We start from the raw sequence: 24,880 nt of genomic DNA, 5'->3' as shown, positions 1-24,880 counted from the left end.
TAATTTCCATTGTTATTTTTCTCTGGAATTGGTCTACCAAGCAGTTATATACCAGTATGGCTATTGTTTCAGGCATTTCAATTGCAGAAGTAGAACATTTATCAATTGCTGCTTCCCTCCAGAAAAAAAAAAGAAAACATCCTTTTCTCGTTTTTCATGACAGCCACTACCCTACCACCAAGTTTACCACTGTGGCAGATACTCCGGAGAACAGAAGACTGGCCAAGAACACTAAAACTCAGAGCCAGGTATTTGTATGAGCCAAAAAAGAAAAAAAAAATAGAGTAAGAGTGTGATGCCATATCCATGTATCACCATGGAAACTGGTACTGAATAACCTCACCTGCTGGACAGAATATTGTATTCTGTGAATACTGCTATTATTGCTCACCATGCTTGCACCCAAAGCACCTTGTTCCAACTCTGATGTTCTACTTTATGGAATACTGATGAGTGTTTCGCCCCATATGTACATCTCTTTGAAATATTCCCAAAATACTACTGACACTTGCCATCGAACGTATTTCATGTTTGATTATGATAGCTGAAAGCTTGACCTCAAACTGTGTTCAAATATTTCTTTTAGAATGTTGTTATTTGTCATAAGAGATAAGTGTTGTTTTTTTTTAATTAGGGTATAATTTCACATTGTCTGTGTCATAGAGTTCATCTGCTTGATTTTGTTAAATCACTGAAAACCAGATGACCCGTGGCTTATTAGTGAACTCTTTGCTAAATTTTGCTAGGCTGAACAAGCTTTGTCGTAAAGTTGATGGGTGGTGCATTTAATCATCATTACATAAGACAAGGAACTCATGTAAGCCAGCAAGCAGAAACCATCGATATATAGCTTGTTTGAGACAAAAATATGTTTTTTCCTTCTTTTAAATCTCACTGGATGTTGGTCACCAATCAAGGTTGAATATCAGAAGCAGTTTGTGCAGGATAAGGGACAGAAGATCTCGGTGGCCGATGACCCCGAGACTGTGCGGGCCAGGAGGAACACCCAGAACCAGAGCAGCGTCGTCTACACAGGTCAGCTGCAGCAGAGGGAGATAGCTGAGCAGCACAGGCCACCTCCGGAAGAAGGCTTGGGTAAGACGAAGCAGACCAAATCCTTGAATTCTTTATACTATTTGATATGTTTGCCTGGTTTCTATGTGTGAGTGCGTGTGTGTGTGTATTTGTATGATTGTTGTTCATGGTGGTGGTTGTGGTGGTAGCCGTTAACTTGTTTAGGTTATGGTATGCTTTCTTTAAAAAACAAGAATGAATGCGTGTTTGTGTTATGTGTGTGTGTGTGCCTGTATTTTGCGTGTGTCCCTGTGTTGTGTGTGTGTGCTTGTAGGGTAGTCTTTGTTGTAGACAGAGGTTGCTCTGCTTTTGTTCTAGATAGTTGATTGCCTTTCCTGGGGTAGGCAGGTTGTGATTCATCCCACTCTTTGGTGAAATTCAGTGTAAAGTCTAGCTTGTACTGTAGGGAAATTATATTCTCTTTTTTCATTTTCTTTTTTTTTTGAAGCCCTTGTCATTCTATGATGATAATTCACATGATTTGTGAAGATTTTTTTTTTTTTTTTTTGCTTTCCATAATGCTATGTTGCCCAGCGCTATTATCATCTATAATTTATTTTGTTCTTGACAAGTACTGATGCATATTTGATTGAAACACCTGTTCAGTATCTCAGCATGCTGCTGCAAACATATTGTATCTTTCACTGGCAAAGTGCATGAGCGGCAGAAAGCTTGTTTCTATAAAGTCTTTTGTGTTGGCATTGAAAGCTATGTGACAGTAAACTTTTTTCTGTTAGAAGGTGTGTGTGAGAGTTAAAAGTAACTTTACAGGAGTCACACTTGACTGTATACATACGCAAGTTACCTCTCTCAAGGATTCCTTCCCAAGTTTGACTTTATACGTATGTAAATGTAGTGCATAGTGTGGTAACCTGGTATTTGCAGCACTATGATCAATCCCTATTTGCCCTCTAGGCCTCTTGCCATAGGCAATATTTTAGTATGTTTGCTCTTGTTGACTTGATATTTCAAGGGGATGAAATTGTTTGTTATGTGGTCACTGGTGTGATAAATTGTGTTTAAATGTTATGTCAACTGAATGTACCCCTGTCACTATTAGTAAACATAGACTTTGATACACTGAATACATGACCAGTAGTTTGGGAAAAAACCATATTCAGGGCAAGGCACTTTGGGATCTGTAGGGGCAAAATGCATGAGGTGAGGGGATAGCCAAAATCAGACCTCCCAACCGTTCTGAATATGGAGGAAAAAAAATCTTACTAGTAATTTTGATCATTCCCAGCTCTTGATTCAGGAGTTTCCTATTTTTCTTTGACTATTTTACCTCACACTCCTATGCAACTATGCAAACTGCTCTTTCCTTCCTACTTTTGGGCAAAATCATCCCTACTGTATTTTCTTGGTCAGAAAGGTTGGGAGGTCTGCAAAACTTGTTAAAACATGGCTCACATTTTCATTTCATTTTATGTGTTCATTCTTAAACTATTATTGTTCATGTATGCATGCATGAGAATGCAGAAGCACTGCATAGTCAACCATAGATGTATTGAAAATCAGATTAATCTTTGAAGGTGTAGTATGATGACATGATAGCAATATTTAAAAACATGATGCAAGCTTCTTATAGAGTGGTTTAGAAGGTTACTTTTATTGCAGATTGTGCTTTCATCATTTTTATGATATTTTTGTTCATTGTTTGTTTATTTTTTCAGTTTCGTAGTCAGAAAGTACTGCTGGTAGAATGTAATCCCTGTGTAGTGTTTGACCACCTCAAATCTTCCCTGTACCACGTATTCTCCCTTTTCTGTTACTTTGTATTAGTGTTGGTGTAGAACATGTTTCAATTGCTTTGATGTGCAAGTTTCATTCATCCTGGCAATCTCTCGATAATCTCTCGTACAAATGGGAAAGTAACATCCTGTTTATACAGGCGACATCTCCAGGAAATACTGTATTCATGTGCGAACATCATACCAAGTTGGACTGGCTCCTCCACTAGATACTTCCCTGTCACTGCATGATGGAAGTCTGTCATTGTTACGTGGATTAGCTCTTTCATTTCTGGTAGCTTACTGTGCTTACAAATTCTATAATTTTCCATTTTCTGCATGAATCTGCTGCAATTACTGAAAGACTTTACAAACAAATATCATCCTGTGGGCAATTCCGCGGTTAGTAACGTTACATTTGAACAAATTTAGATATTTGTTTTTACTACTAAATTACCATTTATTCATTTCAAGCCAAAATTATGTAAAAAACATGTTCATCATTCCCAGGTTTATGATACAGAAAAGAATGAATACAATCCAAGAAATAATAGCATTGCTATGGCAACTTAAAGGGCTGGTTAGTAACATTACGAAAAAAGGACATGACAAAAAAAAATCAATGTCTTGTAACAAAAAGTGTGCAAAAATTCAAGTTACTTCAAACAAAGTGTTGCATTAATTTCAATTATTGTATCATGACAAATGTTCACACAATGTTTTTTAGCAGTTCGACCAATAATTTCTTAGCTAGACCCCCAAAAGCATGGTTAGTAACGTTACGGTTAGTAACGTTACTTTTGTCCGGAGTAATTCCGCAGGTCATTTCACCCTTTTGTAATTGACAAAATGTCACATGACTTCTGGAGTATTTAAATGTATTTATCTTTTACCCTTTAGCAAAACTTCGAGGAAAAAATTTCAAAGGAACCCACTGTAATTTGCATTTAAGTGAATTTCAGCATCCCCAGTCCCACATGTACATTTTAAATGATGGTTTTAGATCTCGCAAAATCAATAAATACGAAAGATAAAATCTACTGAATTTGAAAGACCTTAATGATTGGTGAACATCCATGGCATTAGTCGATACCTAGATTAAAGAGTAAGATAAAGAGGTACATTTCTTTTATCCATGTCATGTCCACCTAACTGCGGAATTGCCCCTGTGAATTAAACAAAAAGAAGCCATAATGGCAACAACAACAAAAAAATGTTGTCCAAAAATGTTAGTGGTTTAGTTAGATTAGATGCTGTATTAGTCTTTCATACTTGCTATGAAAACTTCTGTTTACATTATCTGCTATCTCATTTTTGTTCTGGGTTTTATTAAAAAAAGAAAAACAATTTTGAAAGGTGTAATCCTCAAAATCATAAAACATTTTTTCTTAAATAAAGTATCTGAAAAAAAAAATCTAATTCAGGGATGCAAATATCCCCACAGCCCCCCTAAAAAAATCTGTTGATAGAGCTATAGAAACTATGTGCCGGGTTCCAAAGTTTCGGAAGATATACGTACACTTGGAAAACTTTGTAGTTGCTCAGATTACAGAACTGTAAAATATTAATGAAACTTCTGGTGTGAGCAACCAACTCTGGTACTTGTCCTTCGCAACTAACTCTGGTACAAGTTTGTCCTTAACCTCACATGTCTAAATCCTTTTCCTCTTTGTTATTACAATGTATGTATGCCGTTCTGATATTTCTTGTGTTTTTCATTTCGTGCAATTTCACATTTGATTCCTGTTATGCATACCCTTGTCAATGGCCATGTGCTTTGGTAAGTTTATATTACAAGACATTATTTTATGTGAGACCACAATGTACACACATGCATATTTGACAGCTAGACACAGTTAGGAAAATAAGTATCTTCACAGCATGATGCCATTTTATTTGTATGTCAGGAAAAAAAGGACCAAAAAAAAAAAAAAGAAGAAAAGAAGAGGAAACATTAAAATGCAATGCACAATTTACACTTATTATTTTATTTCTTATTTCTGGAATGTGGTCAGATACAAGTTAGATATAAATTGTAGACTCTCCCTATGAATTAAATTGCTAATAGATAATGCAAATTGATAATCTGAAGTATGATTTAGATTACAGAATTCTGAAAATTTATCATCAAACTTGAAAAACCATATGGTCTGTCACAGTATGTATTAGTGTGTTCCAATGTGTCGTATTATTGTTGAGCCACTGTGGGAATAAGATGATGAGTTATTCATGCGATTTGAATGTGACAAATTCAGACATATTTCCTTGCCTGGGGAGCCCAGTGCTGTAATCAATTCCTGTTCTTGCTTCTTTGCTTGGGACGAGGTGCTGACCTCGTTACTGTTTATTAATCTGTGCCGAATGCACTTGCCACCTGTTTTAATTATTTGGGGGCCAAATGTTCACAGGAAATCGGCAGCACTGACAAGTGTGACAGCTAGATTGTGCCACTTGTGCCATCCGTGGCTCATGGTATTAGACTTTAATTAAGGTTCAGTTGACACAGGAGATGGTACGGGTGTGAACAGGGGGAGATGCCCCCATATGCAATCAGACGGTCCCAAAATACAAGCCAATGGTGAACAAATCATGTTACGATTTGAGCTCTGGATTGATTTCAAGATTCTGACTTCATTACTGCCAAACACCAATTCTGCAAATGGACAGGAATTCCCAAAAAGTTATTATTTCAAGTGGAAATGAAGCATAGTTATGCAATGGCTGTTAGAGGATCTCTCTTTGTATATTAACAAACCATAGACATCATTGTGGTTACAAGGACAAAAATTCCATGAACAATTCTATTGTTTCAAACATTGATAACTCAGCAGTCACTCCTCAACATCCTGTGCTAACATGGTGTACATTCATGTAACTTTTTTTCATTTTAAGCCAGCCAACTTCATACTAATTTTGTTTATTTGCATGTGTTGCATGGCAGCTGATTTTTCTCTACCTTGCGGCAACTTGACTGCTCCTGTACCACTTCTGCCACTTCTGATGCTGCGCCTCTTCATATCCAAACGTTGCTGGAATATTTCGGACCCCTATGCCGCCAATTTCCCCCTCCTTTTGGCCATGCAAAATATTCAATGCAATCCATCCCGGCTGCCATTCTTTCTTACACTCTGATTAATTTGACAACTGTCGGCCCACTCTGCTTCATGCGCATCAATGCTATGTAGTGCGCAAGGGCAACATCCACATACGACAGAACGACTTAAAAACCATTGCCAATCCATCTCAATTGCCTGTTGCCCATCACTATCAACCACCCACATCACCAGATGACTATGATCCAGTTCAGCAGTTTGAATCAGGTACCTACTTCATATGCCGCTACCATTTTCAGTTTCAGTGTATTCTGTTTCTCCACATGAACAAGTGAAGTCATTTTGAAAATTCAACAACGTTCTCATGATAATGTAAATGAGGGTAATTAAAAGAGTTTTGAAAGGAAATAGAAATAGTTACATATGCAATGAAATACATTTTATAGCATCTTAATGTACAGATTGAGTAGGCGGTAATGGATAAGCAGTTGCTTGACTAGGATAACAGACTGGGTGATATGCTGAAACATTTTTGATTTCCTTTCTTTTGAGTTAACCAAACTCTACCAACTGAGATAAACAGTCTACCAAACATTTACAATAACATAGATTGAGAAAATGTAGAAGCACATGGTTGCTTGAATCTTGATTTCCTGTCATGTGACTTCCTCTGCCAGGTTTCGTGAAGAATTCACAATTTTTTTTTTTTAGGAATAAAGCAAAGTACGAAATGAAATAGAAACATAATGCAATCATGACTCAGCATACCTTGTGGCTATTCTTGGTATGATAATGACAGTGTCAATTCACAAAGCTTTCATATTGTTCTGTTCAGTCCATTTCCTGGCTAAATCATTTTGTGCAAAGACATTCATTTCTTATCACTTCAGAAGTTCAAGCTCATCACTGTTTGTATACTCAATGCAGTATTGTGTTAAAAATTCCCCCTGCTTGAGTTGAATGTTTTGCAGATCTTTCACCTAGGAATCTTCTTTCTAAACCACAGTAAAATAAAAAGGCATCAATGAGATGTGGAAAACGCTGTGTAAATATCCATAACAATAACATCCAAACTTTAGGGAAAGTGTTTCATGTCTCAGGTAGTTTTGTTTTTTTCTGCACAATGATTATGCAGGTATAACATTTACAAGTCTCTGCATTTCACAAGATCTAAGCACAAGAACACTCCCTCAGTCACACATGTAATTATTATGCATATTGCATATGTGGTACAAATGCTGGCAGAATATTGTAATGTCCCGCCGGGTTCTAGATAATTTGGCCCTCCATTCTGCCAATGACTGACGGTTTTCCCCTTCCACACCTGCTGCAGCTAAATCCAACATGTCAAATTGTGACTGAATCATCCAGTCGCTCCCAGCGCCATTAATCAAATAATTTCTGGGAGTCGCAACCTACAGACTAGGAGAGGGGAATGAGAGATTAGTTCTTGGACAGACAATACGACAAACAAGCAAGCAAAAACATACTCTTTGAAAGGAAGTTACAACTGTATATGTTTGCAATTTAACCTCTTCTATCTTAACGTACAACAATAACCTGGTGAGACTCATTCTTTTAGAAAGACGGTAAAAAAAAAAATTGTGAAAGTGATAGGCTTGCAAAATACATATGGCATTGATACAGTATTCTCTCAAATGCTTCAAATTGTATGCAGTGATTACATAATGGTGCTCATGCTTCATGTCTACCAGTGAATATATACCTGTCTACATTTTCTCTTGTCATTTGTTTCCTAATATGTACTCATCACTGTAGTATGTAAATCAGTTGTTTCTTCTCTTTCTTTGTTATTGGTAGTGTGAGTCTTTTACATTTCTGTTAACTTTTTTCCTCCATCCGTCCCCCTTGTGCAATCACGCAGTCACAGGATTTAGCTTCACACGTAAGTTATGCAAATTATGCTCACAAGTGACACCCATCTCATATGTAACAAATCGCCCTGTGCCTGGCAGAACGACACGAACACATGCTAGGCACGTGTAGCACTTACGTGCCTTGCATGATTTCATGTCGTTCTGCTGGGCACACCTTCTTTGAATCATGTGCGTTTGTGTCGTTCTGCTGGGCACATAGCGAAATTTACTTTCCTTCCTTGTCAAGATACTTTTGTTTTTGTTCTTTCTTTTTGTCATCTAGTGTCATGTGTTGATGTCAACTTCTTCATGTGTGTCATGTGTTCTACATAGTATGATCTTAGTCCTATTTGTGTTGTTGTTGAATGTCTTTCACTGCAAATTTTATGTGATACCATGTATTTGATAATATGTGCTTTTAGTGATTTCTGATATAGCTGAAGTGTGTGCTAAAAATAAAAAGGAAAGAGGGAAAAAAATTGTCACCAGAACATTTACAGCTCTTTCCCACACTTGTATTTAACTTGCATGTGGCAGATGCATCTGAGCCCCTGACCCGCTCAAGACAATGATGCACTGCCTTCCACAAACAGTAAAATTTTGAAAACAAAAACAAATCCAAACAGCTGTACTTGTAGGGAAAGCCCCCAAGTTGTTACTCAATAGAATTAGAGGGGTATGCATTTTCTGGAGTGACTTTGTAATAATATGCAACAAGTTATTTGTCTTCTCTTTCTGAAATAAGAAAGGATTAGATAGTTACTGTGATGTACCTGTTGTGTGTTGCCATGTTTGTCCGATGCTCAGAGGCAGATAAGCTAGTGTGTACTGCCTGTTGATTTTGCACATAGCTGAGAAGTTGTACATATATACATTAGGTTAACTCAGTGGTGTGAGAGCGTGCTGTGAAAATGCCAGTGCTGGGGGTTCCTGAGCTTGCTGCATCTCATCTGCTGTAACTGTAAGGCCGTGCTGTTGATGGAAAGTGTAGCAGATTGGATTAATTACCCAGAATGAGCCTGCATTACTGTGAGCTATTCACCCTCGCTTTTGCAACGATGGTGTGGATGGCTTTGAAAAAAACAAAACAAACAAACCACACCTTACAGTACAAGGCTGTCTTGTTGGCAGTACCTGTGAAATTGACAAGTTAATGGCGAATTAGGGTCTTGAATTCACATCCTCTGCAATTTTCTACAAATGTCATTCCCAAAACAGAACAGCCACGAGCTCATGAAGAGTCTGTAATGCCTATTAGTTTACACGACGGAGCGGAGTTCTCGTAAAATGCCACCTGACTGTATTATGCTGTAGACCTGCTAAAAAGATTCACTTTTACATACTATCAATATCCAATAACACCATATTCATGTATTTCACATAGGTTTTTTGGCCCCACAAATTTCATGAATCGACTGATATTCAAGAATTCATTGCATGCTGGAACAATTGCTCTTTACAAGCGCAAACGTAGTGTACATTATGTCGTGGTAACTTTGCTTCAAAAAGGTAGGCCCTATAATACTCACTTCTCATTTCATCACTATGGCTCCTAATGTAATGAAGAAATGTACAAATGTGTATGGGCTATTAGCCTATTTTGTGCTGAGTATAAAAAACAAACAAACAAAACTGTAGGTGCAAGAGAATATTTCCTGACTTTTTCTATGATTGAAGAAGTATTGCAAGGATTAGCTTTTCATGAATACTTAACCTTCATGTACATTGCAGGAGCAGAGTATGATTTTGTTGGTTATATCATCTCAGCCTGAAAGAGAATGTGATGATTTTTAAAATGGTGAAGAAAATACTCTGTGCCCCAGTCCTACAGCTAGGCATCTTATCATGGGCCTATCTTTTCCAGGCTTTAAGTTCATTATATGTTCATTCACATGTGGCAAACACCAGTCTCTGTAGCTCAAAGGAATGTACTAGTGTAAGGTTAGCCACTAGTCAGTGCTGTTCCGATATGTATCTGTACTGTACATTCACTTGATTTAAAGGGCTAGCAAATTGGCCACCTCCCCTAGCATCTAATGGACAGCAAGGATGTGTGTTATTGCGAGATCTAAACTGATGAATTTTGATGATCCAGCAACCTTGTGAATGTCAGGTCAGACCCCTTTTCATTTCTGACAAGTAATTACTTGGAGATCTCTGATGTGTAAACTTTGTACGTCTGGTGTTTTTGTGCTTGGTATTCTTTCTGTGAAATGACGTCTCCTAGCGGTACATACAGTACCAATGTTCAATTGCAGGAAGCCGATTCTTCCAATTCAAGTTTCATCCTACTTTGCATCAAGAAAGCTTGTTATTTCAGGCCATCAGTTAGGAGGAAAAGGAACCTGAATATACATTAGTTTCGCTTATTTACTTCTCTGAACTGCTGCGAAAGTTGTTTATAACCGCATGTAAGGAAATGAAAGAGGCGCAGTTTCCACACTCGTGCAATTGGAGCTTGTCTCAGCTCATTTCTCCCCCCAAGGATACTCGTGTAGAGGAACGGGGGTAGTGGCACTTGTCATATCGATTCAAACGAGGAAGGAAGAGTCCGGCACATCCGTGGTGACAGTTCCTCCTTGGAGTGATAGATTTTTCTGCATTTTTGAATTCCTGGAGACAGAAAGGGGGGCTTTCTGCAAGAAGCTTTCCATCAGGACTAATTGATAAATGAGAGGTTGGCCGAGCAAGGGCTCATATACTCTAGTTTACTCTGTCAGAGGATAACGCGGAAGAAGGAGGAAACAGGAAAAGATACTTCCTCTGTGCATGATTTGCGTTAAACCATTGTGGTATGAAATTACATACAACGTAGCTGTTTTATGAGCATCATGCATTGCTATGGACATTCAGGGGTAGTGAGATAAGTTTTCCTGTTTAATGAACCACGATTGCATGCACAAAGAGTGCACTGGGTTTTGCCGCTGACATCTGTTTAGTACCTAAATAGTTGTGATATTCATATTCACACATTCTACCAGTTGTACTTCACCATTCAAATGAAAGTCTGTGCATGTGTACGCAAGCACAGATCCCAAACATTTGAATGATTCTCATATGTCATACACTACCTTTTCCTAACAGTAAGCTTTTGTAGTTGCTAACATTCACTTGGCTTATGATGTGTTCAGAAGGATGGATATTACAAACAGTAAAGATGTTGTATAGAATACATGGATTGTCGAGCTGACAAACCAACTCTTGGTAATGAAACTGTCAGTGCAGCAATTTCACTCAAGAGCAAAGTAAATTTAGTTACTATACCCCAACTAAGTATTTTTGCCATACACCTAAATAACTTTCTACGTCAAAAGGAATTTAAGCTCTGACCAAATGCTAGACTGCTAATTTCTCTTGCCTTCCTTTTTGAATGTAGTTTGACAGGAAGAAACCAAAACCAAACCGAGGCAAACATGACAAACGAGGGTCGTCAAATAATGCTGTAATGTACAGAAACTGGGAAAACCTTCAGGTTTCAGAAACCTCTTCACTCCTTTTGGGGTGCGGTGCTATGCCATTAGCGGTCTTCCAGTGCTTCAGGCAGAATCAATAGCCCTAATTGTCTATTCGTGCTTTGCTATTGATCTCTCCGCCTCATCTGAAATCTGCATGGTCCAGTGCAGGGTAGTTTTGTTTTCCCAGTCCTACATTTTAAAGGGAAAACAGAGATGAGAGGTTTATGCTGAATCCCAAACTTGTTTATGCAGTGGGTCTTTTTATGTGATATGTGTATCCATTGATTTGTGGGAGGTTTGTTTCATGTATAAATCATGCTTTTTCACTACCTTGAAGGTGTTGCGTTTTCCCATGAATGCGCAAAGTGCTGACTAATCAAAGCCATGGTGGGTTGAATAAGTTGGCTTTGATAGAAATTCTATTGCCATACTACATTCTGTGTTGGTAGTGGTTGATAAACAGAGATGGCTGTAGTTTTTTTTTTTTATTTTTTTTTTACTACACTTGTCTTAATAATAAACGAATGTCGAGTGCCAGGTTGATGCAGTATGAAGTTAGCATGCTTCTGCATGAAGATTAAAATAAACTACCAGTATTAGGCAAGATGACATTCTTCCTTATCTTCTGCACAAGAACTCTAGAAATATTTTTATTGGTTTGTTTATGTCACCAGCACCTAATAGTAATAAGGCTTGTTATTCCCCCCCCCCCCCCAAAAAAAAAAAAAAAAAAAAAGATGTTTAGTTTTTTGTAGCCATTCAGCATTCTTTGACTAGATGGCATGCTTTACATGCTATGATCAGTAAACATGCCTGCCAGGATATGTATCCTATGGATGGTAGCAAAGCAACATCAAGGTACTGCCAACCTCTCCTCCCCCACATCTTTCCCATCTGAACATTTCAGCGCAATGTATTATGGAACTTTAACATGGGGTCACCATCTATTCGTTTGAATACTGAAGCAAATGAAGAAGCTCAGGTCAACACCACATTGCATTTTACCAGACTGTACTCCCCAAAGCTGGAATTCTGGCTCTTGTAGGGCCTATAGTAAGTCATGGGATATGAATGATAGTTGATAGTGTGATGTTTGTATAAAAAGCTCAGTAATTTATTTAGGTATTTATTGATATGATTGTCTCGTATTCAGTCTGACCACTCCAGTGGCTGCACAAATTTCACAAGACTTTGGTGTTCATAAATACATGTGTATTTGTGTGTGTGTGTGTGTGTGTGTAGTGTTTGCATAAAGAAGAATCAAACATGGAATGAAATTTTTATATCAAACATGGCACTTCGGCAAAATCCTTCCACTCCCTCTGTACCACTTTCTCTTTTTCTGCACCAACCTGGGAATTGCTCCTGTCAGATATGAACAATACCCACCTCACAGCTGCTCAGCTGTATTGTTCCAGTAGTGTGCCTGGCAGTACTAGGTTTCCATTGCCTCACCCTCCCTCTTTCAAAAGGTGAAAAACCTGTCTCTCCATGATTTGACACTACGCCTTTCAGTTTGCCTTGGACGCAGAGTGTTAATAGTATACAGTTTATGTGATTGTGTACCATACTGCCTCACAGGATTTTGAAACATGGAGTGAAAGTGCCCAATTTCTTCTCTTTTGTAGTCAGTAAAACCAGGAAAAATATATGTATAGATATTTTTTTTTTTTTGTGGTAGTATGATACTTAATTTGGCTTGATTTCTATGTTATTTAGATTTTTTAGTACACTTTACGCACTATATAATTTTTATTTCGTCATTAAATTAAACACAGTAAAAGTAGTAAATTCCTAACCTCATCTATAGTACTGCTGAGCCGGTCACCAGATTTGTTCATCCAGCTTTCGTTGAAGGACAGGATGCGGAAAACAGGGATTTTCTAGGACTTAGATTTATTGATCAAAGGGAATACCTCAATAGTCAGTACCATGCAAACAACAATGACTGGATTGCCACAGCTCTTATAGTTTCGGTAGGTCTGTAGTTAAGCATACATGTACATGTAGGTGATATCATATCATGGAATGTACAACCTGTTAATTGGGTTACAGGGTAGGTCTTATCGTATGTCAGTTTAATCTAAGGATGGGAGATAAACATAAATTAAGGGTATTGCCCCTTAATGATTAAAATGCATTGAGATCTTGTTGTATTCTATTTCCACAGAGGTAATGAAGTAGCCTCACACCTTACAAGCTAGCTGCTATATCTTTAGGGTCATTTTATTGAAGGAAAAAGAAGACAATATCATAGTTTATTCAAAATTTAGATCCTCATCATTGTCCATTGCAAGTCCTCGGGTCTACATGCAATGGATCATTTGTTGTGTGTTCGATGTCTTGCTATCACTATGATTTATGAGCTCTTTTTGTATGATAATTTTACCCATGTTAAAATATCAGTCATGAAGTATGAAATTCAAAATGCCCTGCATTTCTTGGGAAAATTTAGTCATACATGTATGTGAGATTTCCTCGGACAAATTCCATGGATACATTATGTGTGCTCTGAACGAAACCACTGTCGCATCTAGGCCACTGTGTGCTGTTAGCTACAGAATGTTGTGCTGTTGAGGGTAATCTGGTAATGGCAGACCTTGCAGTGTGTGTGAGGTGGGACGATCTAGTCCATGAATGATTGATGAATAGCTAATGGCTACATAGATTAGAAGGTTAGCTTCATAGGGGGAAGGGGCACAGGCTTGTGTAGTATCTTTGCATGAATTCATCTATCGGCAAGCCAGGGAAGTCATCAAAAGCTAACCTCTGTAGTATTATGATGTGTTTCATTTTGTCCTATAGCTCTTGAAATGTTTATCATTTCATGAGAAATTGGTATCAAAACAAACAAACAAGGAAACAGTGGATCATTGTTCTGTGAAGACTGTTGGGCTTCCTAGGAGTAGGACTAGAGTTGTACAAAGACCATTGGTCACTATAAGTACAATATTTTGTCAAAAGGATGAGCGTCATCAAATTCATGTAGTGTAGGTCATTATGAAGTACATTGTAGCAATTCACTGCCAGACTTCGCACATTATAGAAACATTGTATTAGCAATGTCACCTTTGAATGCAATGGATAATTACTTCTCCATCCTGGTGCTAGAACAAATTATGTTTCTCGACAAGATGGCAGAAAGGCGAGAATTCAATATTCGGCAGATCACACTCACAATGTTTTGCCTTCCTGTTTGTGTATACGATATGTGTGGAGGATAGAATTGATGGCTGCCCTGCTGCAGGACACACCTTGAATTACTGCCATCTGTCTGATGAATTTGAACATGCACTTTTCCCCCCTCTCTGCAACTGCTGATTAAATCTTGCTAATAAATCACTCGCCACCCTGTACAAGATTGAGTTGTAATATGGTTATATTGCAATTTGTCCATCCCAGGGGAGAGAGAGTAGTTTGCTGCTTACCCCTCCTATGAATTGGCAGGCAACCTGTAGTAAACAAGTGCTAACAGGCTAAACATCACTCCTCTTTCCCCAATATGCCCAGAGAAATAAATCACTCCGTTGCACATTCAAGATAAAGCAGCTTTGTATGAACCCAGCCGGTTGATCCTAGTACCCCGAAGGTGTGATGGTCTGTATGCCAGATATGTACTGTATGCACATACTATCAAGGGATTCATGCTTTCATTGTGTTCCTTGTCAAGCTAGTGGAGAGCAACAGGAAAAACGATGGTTACTTTTTAATTTGAAAACTACGATGTAGGCAACTTGCACAGAACAAAGAATTGAATGAAATACTCCCTGTAATGATATTTTGTGATTAGCCCCTGTTATGCAGAACTTTGATGATTTTGCTCCTTTTACTTGCCTTCATGTGTTCTGTAAGTCGCATATTGTAAAATTGTTTCCCTCTCACAGTAAGTGTGCACAATGGCTGGCAATGTAAATTATGGTCGCGTGGCTGGGCAAGTTATCATTCTAAACTAGCCCAATAATGAAATGTAGTTTATTTACCCAAACGATTAAGGGACATACAAGGACACACGGTACCCTACACTGTAGATATATTCTTGAATGGGTGAATATTCAGAAATTTTGTTGAATATAATGCATTGGAACCAACTTTCAGATTTATCTGTGTGTGTGTGAGACATACCAAGATGAGCCATGATAAAGTGTTATGAAAAAAATGATACCACATATCTGTGAGTGTGATTTTCTCAGCTCAAAGAAACTAATTAGCTTAGGGAGAATCGTGTAATTATGCTTGCCCATTCAGTTTTTAATTGAAGCTAGCATAAGCTTGACAAAGCCCCTGAAAAAGGCTTTCTTTCCATGCAAGATTTCATTCCACATTAGTAGTGCTTTGATGATTCTTTGCATCTTGCAGTAATTGAGGCACATACCAATTTCTGCATAACTTCAGGCCCTTGTCTGGGGATTGTCAAGGTAAACATACTTTGCGAGAGATTGTCTGAAATTGCCCATGACTTATTGTGCTGTGAACATTCCTATAGGATTATGTTTTCAGTGTGGGACGCAGTTGACTAATCACAGGTAAACAATTTAAACACAAATGGACAGTCACAAAACTTGATAGAGACGGTGGGTGTTACAAGCAACCAAAACAAATGTAGGCTTGTGAAACAGTGCATTTCAAATGTTCTTGTTGTTGATGTTTTGTTGGCCTCAAAAAATTAAAAGATCAAAAGAATATGTTCAATACATTTTCAAGATGTTCCTGGTCTGGAGGCATTTTTTTGCCCTTTTTAGTAACCTCACCATTGTGAAATGAGAGGAAAATTTTGCACCGCGTTATATTTTTGTTTATATTGTACATTAATGTGGTATATAAATGTTGTGTGCAGGACGGATCCTCAGAAGGCATACACGTCAGCACTGTATTGCAAAAACAGTTTTCACTATTTCTTTTCCAGCATTAAGAACATAATCATTTACTTCGATAGGAGCAATAAGGGAAATGAGGTCATGTATGTAATGGCAGGAAGTTTGTAATTGCATGGGAACGGTTGCCATGGTTACGCAATGTTCTTGCTAAGTGAAGACAGCGGAGGGTGCAGTGGCAGTGGGATGATAACATGCCAGTTTTCATTATAATCACATCACTGGTTCTAACTAGGATCATGAAGCATGGGTGCACGGGTGCCTCGGTCCTCTGATTGGCTGATGTGCCATTCCTGCTAAGGAGCCATTCTGGTGGAGAAGGATGATACATGTAGCCCCAGTGATGCTGCAGAGAATTATGGCGATGCAGTGATTTAGACTTGTACTTGACAAAAAAGAAAAGCAAGCAAAAACACCCCAACCCCAAGAACGAGAGAAGATGCATCCCTCCAGACTGTTGAAAGAATACAGATTTGAGAGAAAGAGCAGGGAAGCTAGTGAGAGGAAGCGAGAGAGACCAAACGAGAGTTACAGCGGTATGAATTTCATAGATTTGGGTAATTCCATGAAGTTGGGGCAGTGTCCATGTAGCATCGTGATATTTGAAAAATACATTTCAGCATAACTCAATATTAATTATGCTAGACATTTATTGTTTGTAGGCATTACATTTGCATTAAGGCCACACATTTTCTGGGAAATTTTGTGCCATTCAGACTCAATTTTGATGAAGTTATTAAACAATATGTAACGGTGTCCTGTAGCATCGTGACGTGTCCATGTAGTATTGTGATATTTTAAAATTTGGTCCTAAGAGACAAAATATGGCAATTAGCTTGACCAAAATTTGATGCAATATGCATATTTACTAGATTAGTCAGACAGCTAGATATCTCAAATTTCCTGTACACAGTTTTAATTTCAAGAGAAAATTACAAAATGTATCACGATGCCACGCGGTGTCCTTTTTTGTGACATTTGGTGGACACCGCGTAGCATAGTGACACATTGTGTAATTTTTAATTGTGGAAAGGAGAGTTAAGATATTTAGCTATCTGACTAATCGAGTAATTATGCATATTATATCAAATTTTGGTCAAGCTAATTGCATTAATTTGTCTTTTAGGACCAGATTTTAATTATCACGATGCTACATGGACACGTCACGATGCTACAGGACACCGTCACATTTTTTTAAAATAACTTCATCAAAATTGAGTCTGAATGGCACAAAATTTGCAGGAAAATGTATGGTCTCAATACAAATGTAAAGCCTATAAACAATGTACGTGTAGCATAATTAGTATTGAGTTATGCTAAAATGTCACACTTTGTGCCCCAACTTCACGGAATTACCCATTTGCTCAAATCCATGCAAGCTTATTATGTGATGAATGTTGTCAATTTGCCAGATCTGTGTATTGTAATATCTCCGCCATTCAGATCGGAAGGGAAAAATTCTGCCAGGAGAGTGAGAAGCCTGAGCAAAGTGCATTTTCAGCCATGCATTGCTAGTGGATGTCATGCTTTTCGAATGCGCTGTGAGATGAAATTTGAATGAGAAGAACTTGCACGAGGTAACCTGGAATATTCTTGTGCTTCATTGTTTTGTTCGGTGTCGAGCTGACCTTTCTAACTCTGCTTGCTTGACTTCTCTCTTTCCTCCCAAGGAGTTACTCAGAGGTCATTTCAGGCCAAATTGGAATGGAGTAAGATGGCATAGTAGAATAGTGGATTGAAAATAACCCCCTTAATTATGCATTACATATAAACCGAATGTGTGTGAGTGCATACAGTGTGAGTTGGCATTGTTTCATTTACCCAAGAAAATGCTTGAAACCTTTGCGGTGTGAACTCCCATGCCCAAGGCATACTAAAATGTGGTCATTTTGGCAGAACTTAAATTGAACAAAAATTTTTGCATTCGTCACAAAGATTCATAGTTATGTAACCTGCGGAGATGTTAATGCCCTTTTTGAGAGTAGAGTTGACTCGATTTCATTGTATGGAAGAACAACTAACAGAATGTCAAAAAGAAATTCACAAAGCATGTAATTGCTGTTATGTGTTTACACAAGATGGCTTTAATAGTAAAGAATTGTATAATGTGACATTTTACCACATTTTAAGTACAGCCTAGTTCCAGTAGTAATGCAATGTGCTGATGATTGCTTGCAGTGAAGTAGTATTAGTTAGTCACTTTTGCTTGATTTTGACATGTTAAAGAGAAAAATTTACCTTTAATGTTGTTATGGATAAAAGTAGTGAAATGCAAGTTGCAAATCAGTGGAAGCTTGGACAGAAGTATGTACACACAATATGAATTGATTAATATGCTATCAGACAATAAATTTTGGATTGATAATTCCAGATTAAGCCCAAGGAATAGATCCATACCTGATTGATGTGCTCTGCTTTCCTTATTGTTTGTTCTTTTTTTTAAAGCTTTTATTTTTTATAAAATCCCCAAAGAAGTGTTCGCTTTTTCACGATTGTCAATATATCTATTTATAATCATCTTTTTTTCGTGCTGTGTGGATATGTGTTGATACAGTGTCTATTAAAGTGGTTGCAGTATTTATATGGTCACATATCCGACATACATGTATTGTACGATTGAACTACCTTTGTGCCTAATAGTTACAGTATATATGTTGAAAGATCTTGGTGAAAGGCGACGTTTAAATTTTAAAAATGTTGCAGCATTTTAGAATGCAATTACTCCAATTAGATGTTCAAAGTGCAGTGTGGGAGTGCCACAGTAAAATGTCATGATTTGGAGAACATTACATCATTTCATCAAACTTGGTATTTTGATTTGGAGAGGGCAAATTGCTGACTAGATTGGGGTAACACAAAGGCAGAGGGTCTAAACTTTTGCAGTTAAATTGTGAAATGCTTGTAATGCAATTATAGATCAAATAGTTAGTTCTGATGTAAGATATTCGTAGGCTTTTTATGGTCCAAGTATGCACAAGAAGATAAGTAATCCTCTTGCTGAGTGAATCATGCAAATCAAATTTGTTCTCAAGGGACACCAGTATCAACATCTTTATGTGCAAGTTTTGGGGCAGCTCTGGAGATGAGTCAGTTAAAGGAGAATATAAAGGAGCCCTCACTAGGTGAGCTGGTACATTGAAATACACAAGTGCACCACTCGAGTTGTGTGGGTGTAGGTCATGGGCGTGGTGCACATTGTAGGGCCAGGAGAATGTTCCAGACAAAACACCCTCTCTCAAGTGGCTGTAAAAACACTGGCACTGAAATGCAGAAGAAGTTATTGCTCATGGCATTGCTATGTAATGCTGTAGAAAGAATGACTGGACTTTTTTATTTATTTATTTATTTTTTTGGAGCTACAGTGTATTTTATATGTGTTTGTGTGTGTGTGTGTGTGTGTGTGTGTGTGTGTCTTATTTGTTTATCTCCCCATTATTTTCATGCTGATAATTAAACTATTTTCTGGCGTACAGAGTGTAGAAAAATAGCTTGCATTAGAGTTAAGCTAAGCTTTTATGCAATTATTCAATTCTATGTTATTTACCAAAAACAACTTTTAAAAGTATCTAGAAAAGTAACTAGGAATGAATATTGTTTGTATTTTAAGCCATAGTATGATATTTGCTGTGATTTTAATATGTATTGTGCATTTTGGTGTTTGATCGTAGGTATAATATTGAGTGATTGGTAACATTTCTGTCTTGCATGAATATAATGTATGTTAGTTATGTATCTCCATCTCCCAGTGATACTGTGCATGGCAGCAGTGGATTTTAACCCCTATACAATGTTTATTGCAAGAAAACCAATTGCCTTTGATAGTGATGTTAATGCATGTGTGTATAATTCAAGATCAGCTACTCTATGGATTTGTACAGGCATTTCGTGGTTATTTACTAGCAAAATAAAATGTTTGTATGTGTATGATACACCGTTGACCAGTGCAAATGCTAAAGTATAGCTTCATAATATGAATTGGAGAAGTCACATTGTCATACGTGTAGATTTAATAAGCTTACTGAAGATTCAACTGAAATCAAGCTAATAGTAACAGTTACTTTTAGAGGCGACTACACCACAGTTTTCCATTGAAGCTTTGGTTATATTTTGATGATGCCTGCTCAGTACTCATCAATTTATGAAATTACACCAAATTTACTTTGTCAAGCATATTGCCCATGAATTTTCAGTGGAAATGTCAAGGGCATTATGTTTTGACTGACAGTCTTGCATCAAAGAATGGTCCAGACTGTTTAGGGATTTTTGTGTGTGTGTGTGTCTTATATTCATTTTTCCGAAAGGAGCATAATGTGTTGACTAAAGTGAGGCACATCAAGTATTGCTGACAGCCCTTCTACAGCCAAATCCTATTTCATTGTTTTTGACATGAGTTAAAAAGATATCAGATGTCATGCATCATGGAGGAAGGCACATGTATATAAGGTTCCCCCATCTAGAAGCCCAACATCCTCTGTTGGTTGGTCAGTGGTTTAAGGATGAGGAAACAAATTTCATATCCGCTTCCATTGGGTCGATTCCCTGCCTCTGAAGTGATTTAACAAATTCACTTCCCCCCTTATTATCTATTGCATGTGCTGCATCAAATGTCCTTGTATTATAAACAAAAAGGGTGGCCGATTGTGTTTAAGTATACTTGTGAAAATTTCATAATGTGCTGATCATCTCCAGAAAAAAAACTGTAACAAACAAATGATATTTGGACTGGAAATATGTTTTTAAAGCATGGAGGGAGATAGTTATTTCTCTAGAAAATATTTTCTGGTCAGTGCTCAGACCATGTGTATTACCTAGGTCCTAGACACAGCTCAGTGCAAAGATGTATTATACTGAACCTGGAATACTGCATAGAAACAAACCATTTACAGGTCACTGTCAGGTTTACCAAGTCATTGACCTCAGAGCACATTTTATGTATTAACTTGCACACAAGTTAAAGTCTGTATCAATCAAATAATCGATGTATGAGGGTGGTATGCACTTTACAAATTACGTGGGTTTATTCATGTATCACCATATTGGCTTGGGATGTAAGGCTATTGATGGTACAAGTAAATTGGATTTTGATTTGCTCCTTAACCCTATACTGTGGAGCATTACTACTGCACAAACAAATTTACATTTTATTGGAAAAAGATGAAATTTCAGCTCGGTCCATTGGCATGCTGAGTGGTTTAAAGTGATATGTGAGACCAGTAAATCTTAGAGATATGCAACGTTTCATCAAACTTCATCTGTATTGGTAGTCAGATATGAAGTAGATATGAAGTGTTTTCGATGTGTTTGATGTAAATCACTTTCAGGTATTGGGGGGGGGGTGACTATGGTAGTTGGTGGACATCAGGGGGAGTATACTGTAAATTGCCCATTCAACTTTGGCATCATAATATAGGGGCCTACATACATTAGTACTGGTTGATCCTTGTGAAATGACCATGTGTAATGCAGTCAATAGGGGGAATTAGCGTGATACCTTTCAGTACAAAGATCTGCCACACTAGTGTATCATGGCCAACACTGGCCAAATTTTGAAGAAAAACAATCAGTATGGGATCAAATACTGAGTTTTGTAGTGTCCATTGATAGCGCAATTATGATTTCTAGACTGAGCTTCTTAACAAACATGAGTGGTTCTTCCTTCTTCTTTTTTTTTTTCCTTCAAAAGTGCAACCAGTTTTCCAAGTGTTTGAATGAAATTCAAATGCTAGACTTTAAAGAGATTAGTGCAGTACGTGATTAACGTGCAGATGGGGAGGAGACCCCCATCGTGACGTTTTTGACGAACTTTGAGATGACCGTGGCCGGCCCAGTAAATGTACACTACTGTGCTTGAAGCGGAGTAGCAGCAGCGACTCCTGACTGAAGCTTCAGCACCAGCCTGACAATGCCAAGAATGCCTGGAATGGACTGAGATCAGCTGTGTCAGATAGACATGGAGGGATCCCCTGCCTCAGCTGCATCACTAAGGATCTTCTCAGAGGACTCCGGGATAGTTTTTAACCAAGGGCCATTTTGTTTTCACTTTCCAATGTCCAGAACTACAATATTACAATTTCAGCCAGCAGTATGAAGAGTACATGGTACAGAGAGTTTCAGTATGTCGTAAGGACCACATTGGAGAAACGGGAAGTACTCCGAGTACATTAAGCAACCTGCTGCATAGCCTGCAGTGAGAAAATTGCATTTCATTATGAGAGTGTAATATGGGCGAGGTTTCATGGAAAGTCTGGACAGTGAGTCTTAGCATTTTGTCCCATAAGCCAAAGGAGGGAAATGTCCCAGGGATGATAAATGGCATAGGGTATGCCAGTTTGAGTAAGCATCAGTGATACACACCCCCAGTTAGTAAGTGGGTAGGTCTATTTTTAGTGAGAAAATAGTAGGACCTTGACATTGGATTGGACTGTACCAAATGGGTGGTTAGGGTGGATGGAGATATAACTTTACACTGCATGCCTGAAACTCAGAAGGAATTTTGCATCCTGGCTCTTGAAATTAAAGGGGTGGTATAGTGATGGTTGTGGTGAGAAGTCAACTCTTAACTTTTTGTGAGATACTTAAAAAGCACTTCATAAAATAAAGCATACAAATCGACTTTGAAATGACTGAGGTATCCCAAAACAAAATAAAACAAAGCGATCCCAATAAAAGGTGATTGCTTTGTTTTGGATATATCTCAGCCATTTTAAAACCAATTTTCATCAAACAAGCTTTGAATTCTCCTTGGAATTATATGCTCTTTCATATTTCATTAGTGATTTCTCATTATCTCAAAAAGTCATCATCAAAAAGTGTTTGACTCCTCACGCCCCACCTCAACCAAAACTGTACCATCCCTTTAACTTGAAGCATGATTGTGGGTAAATATTCACCTCTCACTTTCAGAATGGCGAGTGGTAATCTGTATTCAAAGCTGCAATGCAACCTTTGGCTGTCTCTTCTCACTTGTAACCATATCTTTGGGTTCCTGGGCAAATTGGCAAACCTGGAGAGAAATCAAATAGAGAAATTATGGAAAAGAGAAATAGAAAGGAAGATTAACATCTAATGTTTAATAGTCTGTTTCTTGTTTTCTGCATAAGACTGCTTTGGCACTGCATTTTCTGGCAGAGAGATGCTTTGCCAATATGACATGCTGTATTTGATATTTCTTTGTCTGTGCATTTTTCTACATTATGTTTTTAGATGCGAATATCTTATTAATACAGCTTTTTTCACCAGAATCTCAGGGGGAAAAAGTACTCTATAGCATGTCATGACAGCAGATCTCATAACGTTTTAGGTATGAGACAGATCGTGAATCAGAATACTCTTACTCATACCAGTCCAACATGTATGCCCATGTTAGTAAACTGTGGGATGTACTTGAATGTGGATCAATTTAGCCAGTCTGTGTCAGCAAGGGTACGCATGTAGATGGGAATCAGAATGTATTCAACCACCCATAATGCAAATACATCTCCTTTGTTAAATGCATACATGTATTCTTCCCTTTTATATTCTATTTATACTTGACCTATGAGTAGGCATGGAACCGTAGGCAAGAGCCTGATTTCCCTTGATTTTAGGGAAATCAACTATTAAGAGGAAATAAGATGGAAGTTTATCGGTAGCCTGTATACATCAATGTGAGAGAGAATGAGAGAAAGAGGGACAGACAGTCAGACAGACAGAGAACAAAGAATGCATAATGGAATTAGTCAGCCAAATGTGAATTTCCTTTTCCAATAAACTGACAATGTAGCAGGGATTAGTTTACTCTATTTATGGCGTAAGGCAGTAGACAAATAAAAAACCAATCAACAATTCAGTCATTCTGCAAGACTCACAATCACATATCATATTGAAATGCTCAAAACTTAGTTACTTTTATATTTGTATGCTAGTTGTATTAAGCTATCAGGACTGTATCTTCTTTACAGGGCATCAATGTTTTAGTGTTTTGTAGTGTGTGTCTGTTATCATCTTACAAGCCATCTTGCTTTCTTGCAGACACATTTTGTTGAGAATGACCGACTGCTTGATTTAATTATAATCATTTTCACATCATAAGTGTGAAAAAATTTTCTGGATGGGTGCAGAATTTCCAGTAGGACACAATTTATCTACATGTGTGTGATGTTTTTGCTGCACAGCCATGTTGTAGTTGGGTAAGGGGGGGGGGGGGGGGGGGCAACCACAGCTTTAAATGCATGCCGAGGACCAGGCACAGATGCCTGGCATATCATGGATTAAATTATCAATGGATGTCACTGTCCCCTACCATGACCAGTCAAATCTTTGCAATTCCGACTTCATATGAGGTGAATTACAGCTCGCGGGGAGCAGAGCATGATTTGCCTGTCGGAAGGTGTCTTCTGTTTACTGTGAATTGAGGCAATCTGTGGATGTCAGGTGTGACCACCTAATTCAACCTCTCAGTTGCTGAAAGCGTATTTCATCGATATCATCATGTGTCTTGTCATATATCCAAGTGTATCTTATTCATTGTGGCAGCCTTTTTTTAATTTTCTTTTACAAGTGCAGCTGAGGAGATATTGGAGTTTATTTGTATGAAGTTATTTAATTTGCTCCTTTAGAATTTTTGGGTGACCATCCCATTTTAGAGTTACTGCAGCTAGATAGACTGTTCCCACTTACTTTGATTTAAGATGTATCATTACAAACTTTAAATGCTGTAACTCCTGATTGTGGCAACAACTGAAATAATTACCAAAGCTGATCAGCTGGTGCTATGGTTTACTATAGCACTCACTGAGCATCTTGTGGAATGTGTCCTAGAAAGCAGGTTGTATTGCT

General features: G+C 37.9%; 1 protein-coding gene across 5 annotated transcripts in view; it reads left to right on the top strand.

Moving 5' to 3' along the window:
- Window positions 1–24,880, top strand: part of LOC139709558 (LIM and SH3 domain protein 1-like) — a 62,229-nt gene that overhangs the window by 11,342 nt on the left and 26,007 nt on the right. For 2 of the 5 annotated variants that reach the window (XM_071621519.1, XM_071621514.1), the window contains exons 3-5: window positions 164–248; window positions 918–1,095; window positions 7,752–7,766. The exons of 1 other annotated variant lie outside the window; for it this stretch is intronic. In XM_071621519.1, coding sequence (XP_071477620.1) covers window positions 164–248; window positions 918–1,095; window positions 7,752–7,766 — 278 coding nt within the window. The remainder of the gene's footprint in view (window positions 1–163; window positions 249–917; window positions 1,096–7,751; window positions 7,767–24,880) is intronic. 2 more of the 5 variants (XM_071621516.1, XM_071621515.1) reach the window with 1 other exon arrangement.

This window comes from Diadema antillarum, unplaced genomic scaffold (assembly GCF_040938485.1).
Source record: "Diadema antillarum isolate AM-2024a unplaced genomic scaffold, OU_Dant_1.0 seq00001450_RagTag, whole genome shotgun sequence".
NCBI classification, from domain to species: Eukaryota; Metazoa; Echinodermata; class Echinoidea; order Diadematoida; family Diadematidae; genus Diadema; species Diadema antillarum.
Note: the sequence above shows the minus strand (reverse complement) of the source record. Positions and strands in the feature narration are given on the sequence as shown.